The sequence below is a fragment of the Gadus macrocephalus genome, chromosome 1 (genome assembly GCF_031168955.1).
Source record: "Gadus macrocephalus chromosome 1, ASM3116895v1".
Lineage (NCBI taxonomy): Eukaryota > Metazoa > Chordata > Actinopteri > Gadiformes > Gadidae > Gadus > Gadus macrocephalus.
Genome location: NC_082382.1, coordinates 10,947,700 through 10,968,658, shown reverse-complemented (window position 1 = coordinate 10,968,658; position 20,959 = coordinate 10,947,700). Strand labels below are relative to the sequence as shown.

The following is a 20,959-nucleotide window of genomic DNA, read 5'->3' as shown; positions in this document are numbered from 1 at the left end:
CCTCTCTCACTCTCCTCTCCTTCCTCTCCTCCCTCTCTCTCTCTCTCCTCTCTCTCTCTCTCTCATCTCTCTCCTCCTCTCTCTCTCTCTCTCTCCTCTCTCCCCCTCTCTCTCTCTATCTTCTCTCCCCCCCCCCCTCTCTCTCTCTCTCTCTCCTCTCTCTCTCCCTCCCTCTCTCTCGCTCTCTCCTCTCTCTATCTCTCTCTCTCTCCCCCTCTCTCCTCCCCCTCTCTATCGCTCTCTCTCCCCTGACGTCTTCCTCTGGATATTTTAGCTCTTTCACATGTCATGGAAACTCAGGCTGTTGACAGGGTGGAGCCAAAGAGATCCACAATGTTTGCTTTTCATCGGCCGCTTAGCTCTCCTCTCCATGAGACACAAACCTGCCTTTGGTTGTTTATCTTCACTTCTTTTTTTTTCTCTAACGAGATTTGGAGAGACTTTGCGTGAGTTTTTTTTTTTTTCCTTCTTTGGAGAGAGGGTGGGACTACAGTCAGCCACCCGTCGTCCTCTGGGATGTGAGGCTAGGACGTCCTGCAGTCCGTCCACACCTGTTATAGGCGAGGATTCCCCCCCGGCCGGTGAAGTCATGGGCATCCACGGTCTCGTCTTCTGATTGGTTCTGTGGGATCCCAGAGCGAGCAGCCTCAGTGTTTGTTGGACTTTGGTGCCGTTGGTGGTTCCCTTCAGAGGGTTCCTGCTTGTTGGGGGGCCAGGACAGAGAAAGGCAATGTCCTCTTACTACCCCCGCACTAAGGATGTGACACGCGCCAGGAAGTCACTCTCGGACTCCCCTCCCTCCTCTCCTTCTCCTACAGCCAAAAACTTCAGAGTAAGAGCGCAAACTCATAATTGAATAGCATTTGATTTAAATATGTTTTGTAAAAGATTTGTAGGTAGACTTTATCTTTTCATACTGAGTGTGTATGGGATAATGGACTTTAGTTCAGTTTTGGGCTGAAGACTTGTGTCTGTGTGTGTGTGTGTGTGTGTGTGTGTGTGTGTGTGTGTGTTTTTGTTGTATTTTTTATATCATTCCTATTCCTATTTTCTTCCTATTTTCCTTTGTTCTTTCCCTGTCTTTCCCGCTCTGTCCCTCTCATTTTGTCTCTCTCTGTCTCTCTCCCTGTGTGTGTGTGTGTGTGTGTGTGTGTGTGTGTGTGTGTGTGTGTGTGTGTGTGTGTGTGTGTGTGTGTGTGTGTGTGTGTGTGTGTGTGTGTGTGTGTGTGTGTGTGTCAGTCTCACTAGAGACTATTCCTGATTAAACATCACTGAGTAAGAATAGTTTCCTCCGTTGTGCAATCAAGCAATCTGAAGCCGTCACATGCTCGATTGGCAAAATTAAAGACCGCACATCTCAACATTAACACTTTAAATCACTAGTCTAATCCTTTTTTCTTTTCTTTATTGGTTATTTTGTGAATTTGATTTTCCTGTTACCTTTCCCTTCAATCAGCACTGGATCAACAGCCTCACAACATCTGCTTTGTAGCGTTGGCAACCCAAATGTTAACTGACATTTTATTTTATCTGGTTTCACTGAAACAATAACGCAGCCCATCCTGGCTCCTTAAGAGTAAACACTGACTAGCGGATGTGATGATGTCCCGTAACACAGTATACACGGTACCACTGAGGCACGTCAACACAAATTGAATTCTATCAGCAGAACCTTTTCCCTTTTCCCCGCTAAGATTTCTAACATTCTGCTCTGCCCTGGTGTTGCGTGTACTCTGGCAGTCAGTCATGAATGTTCCATGATTTCACGGCTCATTTATCAGTAGCATTGTTTTTCAATGAGAGACTGAAACACACACAGGGCATGTGCTAATTTAGTGAAAGCATTGTGCGTGACAGGGCTGCAGACAAAAGTGTACCATTGTGTGAGCGTGTTGCGATGGGGGACGTCCCACTGATGTCCCCCTCTCGGGTCTTAATGGAGGGAGAATGACTCATGTGAGGGATGGAGAACAACAGAGACAGACGTAAGTGAAGTCTAATGACCAAATACTCATTAATAACCCTCTGTCTGGCGATGACTATGTTCGACTATGTTCAAAAAGGGTGTGGGTTCGAAACCCCTGCAGTCTGCCATCCCTGTTATCCCTGCAGTCGTCCCGGCGCAAGATGCTCATTAACGACGCGTCTTAAAACTAAATCACCGCTTTGTTGTCCGCTCTGGGCGTCAGCGTCTGCTAAATGACTAAATAACTCAGGAACTAAACGGCAATGGACAGTACACTTGTGGGACGTCAGTGCAGGGGGGGCGGCCATCATGGGCCTCTCAACAGCGTCCGCCGTGCAGACCGTGAAAGGTCCATAAAACACTGGCGTGGTGTTTACAGAGTGGGCCGTGTGTGTTACTCTCCATGGTAGTGTGCTGTGTGTGTGTGTGTGTGTGTGTGTGTGTGTGTGTGTGTGTGTGCTGTGTGTGTGTGCTGTGTGTGTGTGCTGTGTGTGTGTGTGTGTGTGTGTGTGTGTGTGTGTGTGTGTGTGTGTGTGTGTGTGTGTGTGTGTGTGTGTGTGTTTCTCGCTCCTCTGTTGTGTTTCCCTCTCTTTCTCCCCGTACCGGAGGAATGTCAGGCCCAGCATCTGTTCTGCCTTACTCAGTGTACCGAGTGGACCCGGCCAGTCCAATATCTCACACAGTTCTCCTAATAAGGAGAGCCAGGCTTGGTGTGTTCCCCGTGGCTGATAGTGCGTGTATATTATGAATGTATGGCTTACAGTGTCCAGAGTTAGCATCTCTCAGCCCCCCCCCCCCCCCCCTACCCTTCCCGGGCAGGAAGAGGTTCCCAGCAGGACGCGAACCATTCTTCATGCTTTCATTAAGACATACAGTGTATCTGATTGAGAGTCAGCGTTCATTTTGAGAGAAACCGCTATAAGTTGGCAAACATAATATTCATATGCCGCCACATTAGCAGAGAGTAACAAATAACAGTTCAAGATGGAGGCTTATACCGATCATAAAGATTGGTTTGGGAATGCATCAACATTTTCTTCCAAACAAACTCTTCAACTTGCTGGAAGACCAAAGCGTCCCAGAGTTCTTCCTAAGGGGACCTACTCAGATTTTCTCTGCAAACAGAGGACATTGTGTTTGCTTCCTCTGGATTGTGGGGCTTGAGAGTCCTGCGCTCAAGGTTAAACTGAGTGGAACTCACAGTGCCTGCGGACCCGAGAGAGTTTTTTTAGTTTCAAACGTCCTGCTGGTTTTCTAGGATCTTGAACATTGTGATCTGTGCCACGACTAACTCTGCAACGACGTGTACTGCATCAAAACGTTGCCGTGGATCGTTACCATGGGGATAACACCTCCTACTCCTTCTTATATAACTCTCTGCCCAAAACAGGTTTCTTCCTCAATCCCATATTGTTTGAATCCGAGCTGAAACAAGGGGTTCACTTACACTCTAAACACCCTGTAGCGCACTGCGGCTTCAGCCAATCTCGCTAAACCAATCAGCGCCACATACACAGACAAACAACCTCAAATTAGAAAGGCCCCATAAGAACCTACTTCAACCAGCATCCTCCTTCCTTTGTCCTCGGGGGGGAGTGAGGGGGTGAGAAGAGTGTTTATGACTGGGTGAAAAGTCCCGTCTGCCCCCATGACCACATAAGGACAGGAAGCGGTGGCTGAGTTGTGTAAACACACCCTGGGGGAATAGCTCTTCGCTTTTCTGTTTTGTGCGCAAAGACGTTTCCACCTATACCCACTGAGTGAGAAGTTAACAGTGTGGTTTTATGTGTGTTCGCTTCTTTTGCCAACTTTATTTGTTTCCCAGGGGGATATGGTATTGCTGTTGCGTAAATCAGGTTGTTGTGTGTAAACAGGCCCGACCACCGGACAAGGAGAGTGGTGTGTGTGTGTGTGTGTGTGTGTGTGTGTGTGTGTGTGTGTGTGTGTGTGTGTGTGTGTGTGTGTGTGTGTGTGTGTGTGTGTGTGTGTGTGTGTGTGTGTGTAAATGGGTATGCGTGTTTATGCGCGTTTGTGTGGGATGTAAAGGTCTTATAAACACCAAGATTTTCTTCTGAGGTTCAGGGACAAACTGCTTTGACAACAGGAAAACTCCTAAATCCAAGAGAACGCGATACCAGAGCTGGGATTGGAAACGGAATGTGTAAGGAGTACATCTCCCCAACTAATTGTGTATTCCTCGGTGCGTGTTGCACAGCATGTGTGGAATCTGTTTTGTAAACCATTTGATAACGCTATCACACAGTCTCTTCTCTTGTATAGTCTGCTCAGCTGTTCCATAAAGAAACACAGGAAGTTAAGTTGTATGAAAAGCAAAACAAAAAAAATCTCGGATTAAAGAGGGCGATAAAAATGGGACAAAATTCTGCAAGTAATGCAACAACATATTTTGATTAATGATACACGTCTCTTTCACTTTTTTTCTGAAAGGATGATTAAAGAGACCAGATATGCTGGTCCCTGCCCTCTACGTGACTTAGAAAAATGCAAATGCGTAGTAAATGTGGTGGGTGTGAGATGAAAACTCAAAATGTGACATTGACTCGCTTGAAAATATCGATAAAGATCTCCCTGTGAAATGCGTTGACATTTTTGGTATCTATCTCTCCCCCCTCTTCCTATCCTTAAATGAACGATAGGGAAAGAGAGACCAGTTCACTGCGAGGCTCTCTCCCCCATGCCTTATAAGCTCTTGCTGGTCAGTTATCCGAATGATCTGTAGAGACAACAAGTCAGAGCGAGCCAAGCGCCAGTCAGCTGCATCAGCTGAAGTATATCCTAGAGGTCCCAATCCGCCGACACCACGGATAAAACTGGCCTCTTTTCACATAAACGTGTTTTTATACTCACAATTTGTACATCCCATGTTCTTAATACAGCATACATTATGTTATACGTAATGTTTTATTCATATATTTTGGGGTATAAGCACATATAGATTCCTTGCATCCTATTTCATCTTTACAGGCACTTAAGAGAATCATAAACCGTGCTGCCTGTGAGGAATATGTTGGTGTTTGTGTGTTCAGCATTCTCCTGTCAGACGTCATTCGATGTACCCATCCAGTCAGAACAGGTCCTAGCTGGACACAGCCGTGGGGTACCCCCCCCCCCCCCCCCTGGTCTCTTAGGGTAGCATGATGTCATACTCGGTTTGGCAGACGTTCTCGACAGTCGCCAAACCCCCTTTAAAAGATTAACTGCATTGCTGGCTGAGGACCTGCAGGCCGCGAGGATCGACGTAGGCACATTGCAGTGCCACAACGCATTATCTCCGTTCTCTGGTGTTAGAAAGTCTCCTCTCATCTTAGACAAAGGGCCTGGGAACAACATGTCTCTTCAAAATAATGTTGGGCTTTCCTTCCGTCAGCCATTCATGTCTTTCAAGGTCTAGTCGTGAGGTTTTCAACAAAATATATCCCAAATATCCCAATCTATACCAAAAAAGACATATAATGATTCACAGACTCAGGCTGTGACATGTTTTCTTAATTTCCACTCTGTGAAATTGAATCTTATCTAATGTTTTGGTACAAAATTTGACTAACAGGATTTTCTTTTGTTTTCTTTTTCAGCATGACAGATTATCACGGTAGGTCACTTCTTACAACTTCTAATTACCCTCAAACGTCAGCTCAAATGTAACACAATATTGCTTGAATGAATTGCTTTTAGTGCCCAATAGGGCTGGTGAATCAGAATTTATCATGGGATGTTTTGTTGCTGATAGACTAAACCATCCTAATTGTGAAGTAACCTTGTTTGTTTTTAAACTTTGTTTAGATACGTCTTGCATTAGATGCAATGGCATTTCAAACACAACAACGTCTTCCCATAATGACAAATCAATGCACGATTAATCACTAAACGACCAAACCATCATTACTACCAACATTCAACAAACATTGTAACGCTCCTATGCTCCCAAAATGGCGGCCATCCTTGTGATGTACAACCCCCGTAAGATGTGTGTTGTGTGCTAGGTTGGACTCTGGGGGCTCGGGGGACAGTACGACGGAGAAGCTGCTAGGCCGCGTGGGTTCGTACACCCGGAGAGAGACCAGACTCGCCTCTCAGAGTAAACCCGAGGAAGGCTCCGCAACCGGAGACTACAAGAAGGTACAGGGCCTTCCTCTCTGTAGCGAAACTGGCCCTTTATGGTGAAACATGAGCTAGATTAGTGTGGTTATTTACTGCCGTGGCTTGGGATAGTGTTCGTCTTCCAGGAAAAGGTACCGGGTTCGATCCCCAAGTTCCAAAGCCTTAAGGAAGAAGCCTAACCCCGGATGCTTGCTCTTGAATGACCTGTAGCTGAATTTGCTCTTTCGCTTTTGACGAAGGTGTCTGATAAATGAATGATAATGGTAAATGCTCATTGTTATGTTGCCTTGAAAAAACATGAGAATTAACCATCGCAGCATTTACAAAGTTACCATTTTGAGTTGCGTTCGAATGGACGCTACTTAACTCTAAGCACTAAAGCTAAGGCTGGGCGAGCTTAATGGCAGGTATGTGTATTGACTGTGTTGTCTTGACAGATGTATGAGACTGCCTTAAATGAGAACGACAAGCTCAAGTCCAGGCTGCGGGACAGCAAACAGGAGTTGGCCAAGATCCGCTCCCAGCTGGACAAAGTCACTCAGGTACCACACTTTGGTGATCATTATCATCTCACTGAATTACGTCCGGAGTATTGAACTCAGAATCTTAGGCATGGGCGTTCTTCATGGTTTAACTATAATTGGACATTTTACCTCTTAGAAACAGGACAGAATGTCTGAGAGGCCTCCCGTACTTGAATCAGACAAAAAGGTAAGTACATTAACTTGTGCTCTCACAATTGGGGTTATTTCAAGTGGTCAAAATACTGTTCAATGTTACGATGTCTTATATCTATTGTGGTGGAATCTTACAAAGGCATGATCATAAATGGCACCTATTTCTGACTGTTTTGGTTGTAACTAAAATATACCCCTTTTCAGGAAAAACAAGCACTTGAAAAGAGGGTTTCTGATATGGAAGAAGAGTTAAAGGTCAGTCCTACACAACGGAAATATATGTATGATTGCTTTGTTTCTTTGACATTATTGAATTATTTAGTGTTGTTGTGCTTCTAACACAAATTAATCCATGCTGCAATGACAACCAAACATTCGGACCGGGACTAATGCAATGCTTTATGGTTCAGCATACATAGCATCAAGCAAGCATAGTTTACTTTAGTGTCACATGATATCGTGTAGCATAGCGGAGCCCTGTATAGTGTATCACAGGATAGCTAAGCATAGCAGAGCCCTGTTAGTGCATCACAAGCTCGCTTAGCATAGCATAGCACAGAGCAGCACCGTCCAGCACCGTCCAGATCTGTTCAGCATACATAGCATCAATGCAATGCTTTATGGTTCAGCATACATAGCATACCCAGTGGCCCGCTGCAGCGCGTCCTGCCGGGGGGCGGAGCCTGCCCGGCCGTGCCCCTCTGCTCCACTGATCCTGCTGATGAGCCCGGCGCTGTGACCTAGTTCCTGCTCACCACCCCTCTCTCTCTCCCCCCCCCCCCCCCCGCCCCTTTAGTCAGAGCTGCCTGGCATGGCCAGAGAGGGAGGGGGCTGCAGGGGAGTTATCCGTAGTATCCGTAGTGTGCTGTATGAGCCGTAGTGGGTCAGACGTTTAGACCGGACAACACACATGAGGACAACATGGACGCTTTGTGTGGATGGAACAAAGGAGCCCTCTCAACACGCAGGGAGCTTACGTAACACCGGTGCTGCTCTGAGCACAATCCATCTCTAGGAGGGAGGTTGAGGATGGGAAGGGGAGGACTCTGTTGACATCATTACAGAGACAGCAGCCGACAGTCGCAGGGTAATGTCACAGGGTATAGTACCAGGCTAACGTAACAGGGTAATGTCACAGGGTATAGTACCAGGCTAACGTAACAGGGTAATGTCACAGGGTATAGTACCAGGCTAACGTAACAGGGTAATGTCACAGGGTATAGTACCAGGCTAACGTAACAGGGTAATGTCACAGGGTATAGTACCAGGCTAACGTAACAGGGTAATGTCACAGGGTATAGTACCAGGCTAACGTAACAGGGTAATGTCACAGGGTATAGTACCAGGGTCATGTCACAGGGTATAGTACCAGGGTATAGTACCAGGCTAACGTAACAGGGTAATGTCACAGGGTATAGTACCAGGGTCATGTCACAGGGTATAGTACCAGGGTAACGTAACAGGGTCATGTCACAGGGTATAGTACCAGGGTAACGTAACAGGATAACGTCACAGGGTATAGTACCAGGGTAACGTAACAGGATAACGTCACAGGGTATAGTACCAGGCTAACGTAACAGGGTAATGTCACAGGGTATAGTACCAGGGTCATGTCACAGGGTATAGTACCAGGGTAACGTAACAGGGTCATGTCACAGGGTATAGTACCAGGGTAACGTAACAGGGTCATGTCACAGGGTATAGTACCAGTGTAACGTAACAGGATAACGTCACAGGGTATAGTACCAGGGTAACGTAACAGGGTCATGTCACAGGGTATAGTACCAGGGTAACGTAACAGGGTAATGTCACAGGGTAAAGTAACAGGGTAATGTAACAGGGTATAGTAGCAGGGTAATGTAACAGGCTATAGTAGCAGGGTATAGCATAAGGGTAGAGGGGTACAGTAGAATGGTAAAGAAGCAGCACACTGTAGGGTAGAGCAAGGAGCAGGCTAGAGTAGCAGGGTAGGAGGACACAGTGAGTGCATACTATAGGGTCTAATAGCAGCGTACAGTGTCAGAGCAGCAGGCTCTTTGTCAGCACACTAAAGGGTACAGTGGAAGAGAAGCAGCGCCAAGCATGCAGTGAATGTCTGACCCCATGATGTCATAGGTTCCGCAGAGGGACGCCCCGATGCGGTTCCGATGCGGGTACCAGCCCTGAGTGCGGGCTGTCTCAGGGGGCGGGGTGGGGGGGGATGGTGAGTTATCCACGCCATGCGGAAGAGTGATTGACACCTGCCTGTCACCCCACGTTATCCTCCTTTTCTCGTTTGAAAGGTCAGGGCATGAGAACACGTGTGGACACACTGAGAGGCGTGCGCACGCATTGCACACACGCGTGTGCAACGCACAATCACACTTTTCCAACCTTGTTCTCGTACGACGATGCGTGCTGTACTCGCTTCACCATCACAAGGTCTTACCCTATCTTATCGTTTCCCCCTCATGTCTTCTGATCTCAATCTTCCCCTTCTACTGAATAACGTTGTGAAAACCTTTCTGGAATTCTCTTTTACCGAGGCAACATCAACTGTGAGAAAGTGAAACCACTCAAGTCCCGGGTCAGGTGGCGGTCTCATCTCACAGTATAAAGAGGGAATCAAGCTAAGCCACGCTGGCATCCTCTCGCTGACATCCTCCTCCGTGTCGCCTCTCATCCTCGTCTCTCCCGCTCCCGTTTCAACTGGCTGGAGGTTGCAGCGCTGAAGCACGTTGGAGAAAATGTAAAGAGGAGCAGAAGAAAGCTGCTTTACACCCGCGCGCACACACAAAATCACACACACACACACACACATATATTTCTTTCCTCCGTGCCAACATGAAATGGTTTCCATGCAAATGTTTTGGGCTACAAGAACAGCTGGAGGCCCGCGTTACCTCATCGCCGGCCAGCGTCCCTCCCACCCTCGCCTCCCTCCTCCCCCACCTCCACCCCCACCCTGCTCTCCCCCCCCCCCCCCCCCCCCCCCACCCCCCCACGAGCCTGGGAGACCACACGTGTTAGTGTGCACTGAGGTCTCACCGCAGGAACGACGTAAAACCGTCCTCACCAGGCCGGGATCTGGAGACAGATCCAGAGGCACAGAAAAGAAAAGACATCTCTGGGTGAAAAATCGAAATGGGGTCGTGAACGGGAGGTTGCGGCGTCTACCCTCTGGGTGGGGGGATAGCGACCCCCCCCTCCTACCATCTCTCTCTCTCTCGTCCGAGGGGCTTAAGGGACTTGCAATTTGAAGGGGCTCCTGAGCACGGTGACGGGAGGTTTGATTGGGATTCAAACTCGGGCACATCTCGCTTTATAACACTTTGCTTCACCTCTCTCCTCCGGCGCTGTGGGATGTTTCAAAAGACCCTGTCGTCCTCTGTATCTCCACCTTAATGCTCCTCTGTATCTCCACCTTAATGCTCCTCTGTAGCTCCACCTTAATGCTCCTCTGTATCTCCACCTTAGTGCTCCTCTGTAGCTCCACCTTAGTGCTCCTCTGTATCTCCACCTTAATGCTCCTCTGTATCTCCACCTTAATGCTCCTCTGTAGCTCCACCTTAATGCTCCTCTGTATCTCCACCTTAATGCTCCTCTGTATCTCCACCTTAGTGCTCCTCTGTATCTCCACCTTAATGCTCCTCTGTATCTCCACCTTAATGCTCTTCTGTATCTCCACCTTAATGCTCCTCTGTATCTCCACCTTAATGCTCCTCTGTATCTCCACCTTAGTGCTCCTCTGTAGCTCCACCTTAGTGCTCCTCTGTATCCCCACCTTAATGCTCCTCTGTATCTCCACCTTAATGCTATCTGTATCTCCACCTTAATGCTCCTCTGTATCTCCACCTTAGTGCTCCTCTGTATCTCCACCTTGATGCTCTTCTGTATCTCCACCTTAATGCTCCTCTGTATCTCCACCTTAGTGCTCCTCTGTAGCTTCACCTTAATTCTCTGCAGCTTAATGATCTACACCTGTTTGGTGAAGCTAGCATGTGCATTGGTTTTTTTGTATACATATAAATGTGTAAATATGTATGCATATACTGTATGTATATATATATATTCATACACATATGTACATCCATATGCATGTATATATACATCTATATGTATAAAAATAGATACACACATATGTGTATATACATAACCAAGCTGTTTATATATATTTCTCTTTCTCTTTTCCCAAATTGCTTGCACCCCACCCTTGCATGCTCTCTACCTCTCTCCCTGTCCCTCTCTCCCTCTCTCTCTCCCTCTCTCTCTCTCTCTCTCTCTCTCCTCTCTCTCTCTCTCTCTCCCCTGCCCCTCTCTCTCTCTCTCTCCTCTCCTCTCTCTCCTCTCTCTCTCTCTCTCTCCTCTCTCTCTCTCTCTCTCTCTCTCTCTCTCTCTCTCTCTCTCTCTCTCCCTGCCCCTCTCTCTCTCTCCCCCTCTCTCTCTCTCTCCCCTCTCTCTCTCCTCCCCCCCCCCCCCCTCTCGTGTGCAGGCCGTCCCTGCCTTGGCCCGTGTGCAGGCGCTGCGGCGGGGGAACCAGCAGCTGCTGGCTGAGAACAGGGCCATGCTGCGCGTCCTCTCTCGCCTCTCTGACACGGCCCACCTGCCCGAAACAGACGACCTCTGACCCCCCCCCACACCGCTCCCCCCTCTGACCTGGGCACCTCTCATCCCTCCCCCGCCTCCACCTCCCTCCCACTACCCGTGCCTCCTTGCCCTTCACGCTCCACCTCTTCTACTTCTTCTCTTCCTCCGGCACCGCCGTCGCTCCTACTGTGTTCGCTCTCAGGCAGGTTCCTCGTAGCCTCTCCTCCACCTTGTCCGCCTCCTCCTCCTCCTCCTCTTCCTCCCTCTGAAGCATCCCACCCTACACCCTCAAACTCCCAACCCCACCCAGACACTTTTTAATATTTCCTGAGCCTCCTCTTTGCGTGTGTGTGCGGGCTAGGATGTGTGCTTGTGTGCGTGCGCGCTAGCATATGTGCGTGCTTGCGTGCTAGCATGTGTGCGTGCGTGCTAGCATGCGTATGTGTGTGTGTGTGTGTGTGTGCGTCTGACTGTTTTTCCCGTTGGGCAACCACGGCACTAACACGCTTTTCCAACATTTGTCACGCGCTTCCCTGGGAATCTATTTTTAGTTCCCTCCTGCCGTCACAGCTGAGGTGACTAACACGACCGTGTTTCGTTACGATGATGGATCAGACGAGGGGAAGGGGACAATGGGAAGGGTACTCCGGCATCGGTGGCAATGGCTCCGGAGGTAGATCGGGTTGTGTGGCGAGCAGCAGGGTTGCTGGTTCATCCAGGGCTCCTCCCTATTAAGTGTTGAGCTGACCCAGAGCAAGACACCTAACCTAACTGAACTACTAGCGGCAAGCTGCCTTTTGCGTTTCCTGGTTGACCCCACCGTGGGTGTAGCAATGTGTGCCTGAATAGATGAATGCCAGGCAATAACTGTTAAGTGCTTTGAGTGGCCACAGGTCTTGAAAGCAATATATAAATATGCAGTCCATTTACCATTTACCTTGGCCTCTCTCAGTCTCTGGGTGGGTGGCTTTGCTGTTGCAGGTTCACTTGAATGTGACACGTTGTGTAATCAGGAGGAGACAAAAGAAACAGTTTTCCCCCTCATAGAAACACAGTGTAGCTGCTTGTCTGAGCTTTTAATGAGCTGAAACTAAGGCCTGTGTGTGTGTGTGTGTGTGTGTGTGTGTGTGTGTGTGTGTGTGTGTGTGTGTGTGTGTGTGTGTGTGGGCTTGTGAGTGCGTACAAAAGTGTGTTTCTGTTTTTGCGTGTGAGTGTTTTGACACTCAAACGCACACTTTTACACTTGCGCATGAGTATGTGCATGCATGCACACATGGGTGTGAATGTGTATGTAAATGTATTTGTGTGTGTCTCATTCAACCACCACATTCTGTGCGATACACTGCAGTCCTTGTGTACGACAAAGTCTTCCCACCCTTCCACTGCAGCGTTCCGTGTTGATAGCATAGCGCACAAGATGGAGGCAGAGGTGTGTGTGCACGCCTTGAGCGGAGGAGGAATGCTATTGACAAGTGTTTTGGTTATTTTTAGGCGTTACTCATCCTGAGAGAGATAGATCTGAGACCCAGATCTGAGACGTTGACAATGTCTCCCGCTCCCTCTCTCCCCCTCTCTTGTCCCTCGCTCCCTCTCGTTCTGTTCCACGGTTCACGAGCCGAGAATCCGAGCCAGTTTCCCAATCTTGCTGCATGACCCAACACTCTGCATGACCTCATTTCTTCATTTGAGTTATTTTTATTGAAAGCAAAGTCTGGTGTCGTTAAATGTTGTGATTTGTTCTGACATTTCTCCAGCAGTGTAACTGGATTTCCAATACACAATGTTTCATACAATATAATGGTAAATGTCTGCTGTTTGGTTTAAGCAGACTATGTGAAGATAATGTCTTTCTAGATAACTCATAGTAATGGGAGCCATATTGTAATAATAATGACTCTCTCTTTCTGCTTCTCTAGGTCTTAGTTGAGCTCAAATCCGAGAACCAGAGGCTAAAGGACGAGAATGGGGCTCTAATCCGTGTCATCAGTAAATTGTCCAAGTGAAAGTTTTCTAAACTGTCAATAACCTGAAATTATAATGGGACCGTTTTGCATAAGGAACGTCAAGGAGCCATTTTGGTCCATTCAAGAAACACGGCACGACAATTCCGGTTGCCGATTGGTCAGATTTGAATCAATAAGACCGCTTTTTTCCCCCTGGAGTGGCAGCTGTTTCAGTTGTGCCAGAGTAGTTAATTACTTCCTATACTTCACCACTAGGAAGCGACATGTGAATGGAGGTCCGCAGCACAAAGCCCAGTCTATTAAGTATTCAGCCATCTGATACTCATCAAGCCTCACGTATGTATTTATTATGACATAGTAGACCAGGGTCTAAAGATATTTGTATTATAAGGGTTTATTCTTCTAAACCACAACCTTGGAATGAGCTAAAGTATAAGAAAAGGCCCAGCTGTTTTTTTGCCTCATGCTTACCTACCTGGTCAACATAACAACCAACAAAACGTGGGCTTATCCAAAGTATAATATTCTTTCGATTTTTGTTTTATTCTAACCATGAAATAATTTAATCCTTTCAGAGTTTTGTTTTTAAAATCCACTGTGCAATGGTTTCTGGAGTCCAGGAGGAGCCTTGAAACTGTTGTAATTTGTTGTTCACAAGAACAGAGGTTCTTATTTGAATGAGGGGTGACGTCTACAGCTTGACCACATATAGGATGTGTGTAATCCTATACCATCTGTTATCATTGTGTTGTAAATATTATACAATATTCTGTATAATATATAGAAGTTTCAAATATGTATAGGAGGACACCTGAATTTTCTCACTTTCCTTAATAAACTATTAATGGTTGACGACATTGTCCTGAATTATTTCCATATTTGACCGTTACCCAAAATAACAAACAAATGGCGGCAGTATTTAAACATTCACATGAATACAACATAAATAAAACGGTAATAAAAATACAACTTTGCACAAGGGATGGTTAATAAAAGGCCTTTATTTCCTATTTGTTTCTTACAGAACTGGTAACACATATGATAAATCTTGTATTAAGTTATTTGGTTCCCTTGATTACGTTATAATAATAATGGTCCCCTAACAGTTTTGTCCACACAAGGGTTCGAGAGAAGGAGGTTTTTGTGAGCCACGTCTTGTGTCCAGTCAAGGGCTAAAGCATGCGATCCACAGTAGGCACAAATACTGACATGAACACACGCACCACAACACTAGACACGAGTAAAACACCGCTGGGGGGGAGGTGGGGGGACACACGCACAATACCAGGTCCTCCCAACCCAACCCCCCCGATGCCGAAGAAGAGCGCAGGGGTAGAAAGGAAAAGAATAGTCTTTTGAATGCAACCGCTGGGGTGAGGGGAGGAGGACGACGAGCTGAACGGGGAAGGTTTGGTACCAAGTCCTGCCCGTGGAGCAGTATACAGTGTGTCCATGTTGTAAACATGTAGGCCCGCGTGCTGCACCAACACTCAGAGGAACACAGCAGTTTTCAATGGGGGAGGGGGGGGGGGGGGGGGAAACTCCAGAGCCAGCTTTGCTATTTAGCACATTGACAATGATATGGATTGGTCACACGGTAACTACACAAAGACAGAGAGAAAAGATGATTCAGTGGGGGCGTAATAAACAAATAAAAACCAACACCGTAGGCTCTACCACTACGGTGTAACCTTGGTGAAAAACAGTGAAGAAATTAAAACACAGATTAATAGCTATAGTCACGTACACACACAAACATGCTGAAGTACAAATAAACATCTTGAGCGAAAGACTTGAAACATTGGAAAGGGGGGCCCTGATCCGCGTGGGGACCTGGACCCCTGGTACGGCTGAGGTGTGTGGTCTACACAGCTTCTGATGGGTTCCCTTTTTACATCCGATCGAAAGCAAAACACACAAGACGAAGACAGACGTACAGACGCACACTAACCCATAGGTTGCCCTGTGAATGCAAAAAATAGCCTACGGTTTCAGTTGAGATTGTGCAAGTTACATCTACAGAACTATTGGAAAGAAAGTCACTCTGTTTATACTGTGTATATATATATATGTTTATATTTGCTTATAAATAATGACCATTGGTTTTGGTTCCCATGGATTCATCGATGTCTAAAGGGGGGGGGGGGGGGGGGGTTGTGTCCCACGCTCAGACCTGTGTACGGTCAATACTATGTTCCCCAACGTGGTGTTCCTGCATATCGTCTGCAGCCTGTGCTTGACCGATAAACCAACAACACACACCAACAAGACCCCAAAGCGCGGGGGTCAGCTGGGGCCAGGCTCCCTGGGCAGTGCTGAAGCATTTTGAAGTAAGACCCCCCCTCTCTTCAATGTGCTCGGAACTAAATCCTTCATGACATCTTTTGTATAATTGTATTTCCTCTCCTTTTTACTTTATAGCATGGGCTACTGGCAGTATTTTTAAAACATAGTAATCTCCCGGGATGTACCCCCTCTGCGTCTATCGATGGTCACAGTCTGCACCAGCAGCCTGGGATACTGAATGGCCGATATTGCATCAAGAGGTCTGTGCTGCAGCGTGTGACACAGCAGAACAGACTGAAAGTGTTAAAATGTCGTTGATGTGGCGTCGAGAGACGATGACAGACGGGCCTGTGCACCGTCCGCGGCCCCCCTCGTCTCATCTCGGAAAGCTCAACACATTAAGGTCTCACGGCGGCCGTGAAAGTCGGTCGTACACTGTTCGTTTGGTCGTATATCTGGGAAGGTCTTCCTCCGGTCCATAGCTCTATCCCGGTGGAGATCAGGGTTAGGAGACCGTGGGTCACCCCCTGACCAGTGCCTCTGAGCGGCAGTACAGATTGTCTGAACCGCGATGGAGGAACACTGTGTGTCTGATGGTACCGAGTCACAAGTTATTTAGTTCTGTGGGGGTACAGGACCAACTCAGTGGGAGTGACCCAGTTTGAGATCAAGGGAAACCTACGAGTGACCCAGTTCGCCTGACAGATTGCACCCGGCCCTGGAATAGAACAAACTCTCGTATATATATATATATATATATATATATAGATATAGATATATATAATTTTTTTTTAATTACTAGAACTGTTTTTTTCATCGATTTTTTTTGAGATTGCGTGATTAACTGATCTATGATTCGTTACTATCAAAAAACAAGGCATATACAATACTAATCACAACACCGTAGAATCAGCTACCTCTAGGGAACGAAAGACACACGGACAGCCTTGAAAGTAGAAAAAGGACACACTCATTCTACCAAACGCACCGCTGTTTCCCGATGCTCGCGTATTCAAATGCGATATTCCTCCTAATGAGCGAAGACCTCTGAACTGAACGTCGAGGAAAAAAAACACCACCGGCCTAAACAAAACGAGGACGCGTTTTTCGTCTGGTTTTCTTTTTTTCGTCTGTTTTGAACATAAATCAACTCTAGCTACTCGGCGGAGCTCTAAGAGTTAGTGCTTGAGTTTTATGGCTTTAGTTTTTATCTTATTTGTATCCGTATACACATACACACATATTGTATCATAAACATCGTAAAAGAGACGTCGCCGTTAAGCGCGTGGGGTCGTCGAGAGGAGTAAAAAGGAGCGGGAACGCCACGGGGGGGGGGGGAGGACGGGGGAGGGAGAGATACGAAGGGGGGAGGGGGAGATACGAAGGGGGGAGGGGGAGGGGATTCCAAGCGTGGTGGATTTCTAGAGCGCCGTTGCGTCGCGGTGGGGTGATGGTGGACTGTGTTGCTGCGCTGCACGGTATGGAACTCAGGACCTTCTACCCATCCTTACGTAGAGATACGTCAGGATGCGTCTCGTCAACATTTTGGATAGCAAAACTATCCACAGGTCTCTCCACATGCCCACTCAAACAAAGCTAAATAAGAGGAGGATGATGATGGAAACAATTAAAGAAAGGATTTGTAAAGCGGACCAATGTTTGTAACAAGAAAACATTGGTTCACCCACACAATACGATAGAAGGGTTAATCATAATAATAAATGGTACTGTTTCAAATTAAGAGCTTGGAATTACAAGGAGCGGATAGCATGCGGCTACAATTTCATCCTACATGGAGTCACACACAGTACTTGACGACACACTTGCTTTAGAAAGTTCAGGCGTGGAAAGGTTCTTATTAAGTATTAGTAGTCTAATATATTATATGACATTCTCTCGAGTGACCCCCCATCGTGGAAAGAAAACACACAATTTGCTCATTTAGAAAATATACAGTGCATTTTTTTTCCCTTGAACGTGTTATTTAAATGACGAATGACACCAATTTTTTTTTACGTACACAAGATATTTTTGCTTTGTCTCTAAAACATGCTCTTATGTACAGTATTTTGTATAAACATGCAGTATTAACGTGTATGAACTATGAATATAGGCAAAACTACACATCGATGGGTGGCTTGATTGCTTGCATGTGGTCTTTTCTTTAGTGTTGTTTCACCAACGGAAAATAAGGGTAGGAGGAAAGAAATGGTATACATTTGAATCAAAATTAAAATACAGGAAAACATTCAACATATTCCAAAATCCCAATCACTTTTGGACGGGCCGACTACATTCGCACCCAATTCAGTCGCATGTGAGCTGATAGGTTGTGACACTAGCTGGTGCTCACAGACGGTGATCATTGTAATTCCCACTTCACATTTTGTTAACATCTATTTAAAATCTAATCAATTCACACCGATTTACTTTTGACCAATTTCTCCTCCTCCTTCATTAAATCCTATCCGTTTCATTTGGTCACGTAATTCAAAGTGACTCTCAATTCGCAATTGTATCTCTGGCAAAATATTAAGATGTTTCATATAAAAGTCACAAGCCTACACTGGAACCAATTACACTGTGTGAATTCACTTGGGGGGGAGGGGGGGGGGGGGGGGGAGAGAGCAGCAATAGATTGAATCGTGTCCCCCCCTTTCAGCCAGGGAGGACTTTAGTAAATTGAGGCTTCTTGTCTTGACATGCCCACACACAATTCAATCTCACAGCATCTCTTTTACAAAACCACTTTGTTAGGAGCAGTGTCGGCTGCCGCAGAACACAGTAGTGCAATTTAATTCAGCGGTTTGGTAATGCGTGCATAAAATACACATAGATCAATGTCTTCCTCATATGCAATAAGAAAAGGAAGAAAAAAAAAAGTCTTCATTCGTACGAATTCTAAGGTTAATATAGACCAAAATAAATAACCCAACAAAACATATGTAATTAAATAAATAATTTCATGGAATATACTCTTTTTTCTATCATCAAATCAAACATTAGTTTTAAAATAAATAATTAAAGCTCTGATTTTTTTCTTTCTTTGAGAGATAGACGTTCAACACAACATTTTTTGATTTAAAGTGCTTGAGGAATAAACCTTTTTTTCTTTTCAATTCAATTTAAATAGATAGATGACGCTTTATTAATCCACAAACTTCTAATGTACCCCACCGGGCATTAATAAGAGCTCTATGACTGTATCTATTTAACAAAGAATCATTGAACAATAAATAACACTGACATCAAACAAACAAAATTAATAAGATGATGAGGAAAAACACCACTAATCGGAAGGCGTCCCTGGTAGTTGAAGAATTGCTTATTTTTGTTGCTTGGAAGGCTTGTCTCCTTTATGACTGAAAGACGGTTATAGGGATCTCTGTGAAGTAACACCCATGTAGCGAGTCCATGACCGATGGCAGTAGCACTGAACAAGTGACGTATAGAATCACAGGCATCGGAGGAAGGGTGGAGGTGGAGCAGGTGGTGGTGGTGGGTGGAGGTGGTGGCAGGACGGTGACGGGGACGGGGACGGGGGGGTGTAAGGTGGTAGATTGCGCAACAGGTTTATAAATAACATGTTGCGTTTGTTTGTTGTACCTGGTCTCTGAAGTAGTACCTGCTGTGGTGTTATTAAGAGACGTCGCGCGTGATGAAGACACAGGCTCTCACACACGGGTTCAGTTTGACACTTTACATCTCTCTCTCCTCTCGCGCTCTCTGACGACCCATCGGTCCGTTCTCCCCTTTATTACTAATAAGCGGACGCTATGCTCGAACAGTACAGAAATGGAGCACAAGGTGGTCAAACATATCGAGAAAGAAAAGTCGAACGACACTGCTCGTCAGGCGGAATCATAAGAACCCGTTTAGAAAAAAAGGCATGGAGTTTCAGATTTCTCTCAGCGTTCCTGAGAAAAGGGGATGGGGGATGGGGGAGGGGGAGGGGGAGGGGGAGAGGGGGGGAGGCAGTCAACCAAGGAAAACGGCAGTGTGGTTTCTGTGGGTAACGGGATCTGTGGCTAAAACCCTACTTTGCTACCCAGCTTCTAGGAATGTATTTAAATTTTGTTTTTTTAAACAAACAAACGTAATCATCTAGGATGACGATTGGCAGGTGAACGGAGTGGCTCGCGGACGCCGCTGGACGGCCCGCTTGTGTTGTCCCTCTATCGTATGGCAGTATAAAGCATTATTATTAGAGTCAGAACTAGTATTAAGCGTTATTCTAAGCAACTGTGTCACTAAAGGGAGGATCGGGAGGGGGGGAGGTGGGAGGAGGAGGGGGAGGGGGGACACGATCACGAGTGAATACATGGATTTCTCCCTCCCACCTGTCGGTGGGGCCCCGGGGGGCCCCCCTCGTTCCTCATAGGACAGGTCTGGACACTACAACCACAACCCCAATACAAAAATATATCTAAAGGAAAACAACGGAGCATCTGTCCATCGCGTGACTTCTGTCTTCTTCGGCTGTTTTTGATTTAGTTTTTCCGTTTTCTTCAACCTCCTCTTCCTCTTCCTTGTCTTATTTTTTATTTATTTTTTTCGTTTTGTCTTTCGTTAGATGGCATGGCTGTATATAGCATGATATATTACTGGAACACGTAGATCTTTTTTTCTTCTCTCCCACGATGTCAAATGCATGATCTATGCATTTTTTATTTTTTTTTGCAATGGCAATGGTCGGGTTGGGTGGGATTTGGAGGATTGGGGATGGAGAAAACAGCAGGGGGGGGGGGGGTTGTTGCATGTGGGTGGGGGTTTAAGTCTGGGGAGGGGGGGGGGGGGTTAGTAGGCAAACAGTTGGGACTCGATGTAAGGGTGAGGAAATGGGAGGGAGGAGGACAAAGGTGTTGAGGGGAGGGTAGAGAGGAGTAGGAGAGGGGGGAGGAAGAGGAGCAGGAGGGAGGAGGGGGGGTGTAGGAGGGGGGAGGAAGAGGAGCAGGAGGGAGGAGGGGGGGTGTAGGAGGGGGGAGGAAGAGGAGCAGGGGGAAGGAAGAGGGAGGATGGAGGCGCACTGGAAAGTTTTACTTTTTGGCATTGAGCGCGGCGAGGGCCCCGTCCACCTCCTCCTCGGGCTGTAGCGGGTGCCACTGGGCGATGGGGCGCCGCGGGTTGGCCAGCATGTCGGACCAGTGCTTCAGGCCCAGCGCCGTGGACTTGCTGCCCACCCACACCTTACCGATGGCGTCGTTCTTGCCGATCTTGTCGTAGTCGAGAACCGTGATCACGGCTTGGATTTTCTGAGAGAGAGAGAGAGAGAGAGAGAGAGAGAGAGAGAGAGAGAGAGAGAGAGAGAGAGAGAGAGAGAGAGAGAGAGAGAGATGTTATCACGATCGGATGAAAAGCAAATACACACGCCCAGAGAAGCA

General features: G+C 46.8%; 2 protein-coding genes across 8 annotated transcripts in view; one reads left to right on the top strand and one right to left on the bottom strand.

Moving 5' to 3' along the window:
* LOC132470949 (protein phosphatase 1 regulatory subunit 12B) overlaps nt 1–15,255 on the top strand; it is a 19,828-nt gene extending 4,573 nt beyond the window's left edge. The window contains exons 6-12 of one of the 3 annotated variants that reach the window (XM_060069945.1): nt 5,560–5,576; nt 5,968–6,103; nt 6,523–6,627; nt 6,746–6,796; nt 6,967–7,017; nt 11,234–13,128; nt 13,245–15,255. In XM_060069945.1, the coding sequence (XP_059925928.1) occupies nt 5,560–5,576; nt 5,968–6,103; nt 6,523–6,627; nt 6,746–6,796; nt 6,967–7,017; nt 11,234–11,368 (495 nt within the window). In that variant the 3' untranslated portion in view covers nt 11,369–13,128; nt 13,245–15,255. Of the gene's footprint in view, nt 1–5,559; nt 5,577–5,967; nt 6,104–6,522; nt 6,628–6,745; nt 6,797–6,966; nt 7,018–8,877; nt 8,966–11,233; nt 13,129–13,244 lie in introns of all 3 variants that reach the window. The other 2 variants (XM_060070102.1, XM_060070019.1) reach the window with 2 other exon arrangements.
* The window catches only part of LOC132470680 (synaptotagmin-2-like), a 54,040-nt gene continuing 47,356 nt past the window's right edge, over nt 14,276–20,959 (bottom strand). For all 5 annotated transcript variants that reach the window (XM_060069757.1, XM_060069678.1, XM_060069604.1 and 2 more), the window contains one exon: nt 14,276–20,830. In XM_060069757.1, coding sequence (XP_059925740.1) covers nt 20,615–20,830 — 216 coding nt within the window. In that variant the 3' untranslated portion in view covers nt 14,276–20,614. The remainder of the gene's footprint in view (nt 20,831–20,959) is intronic.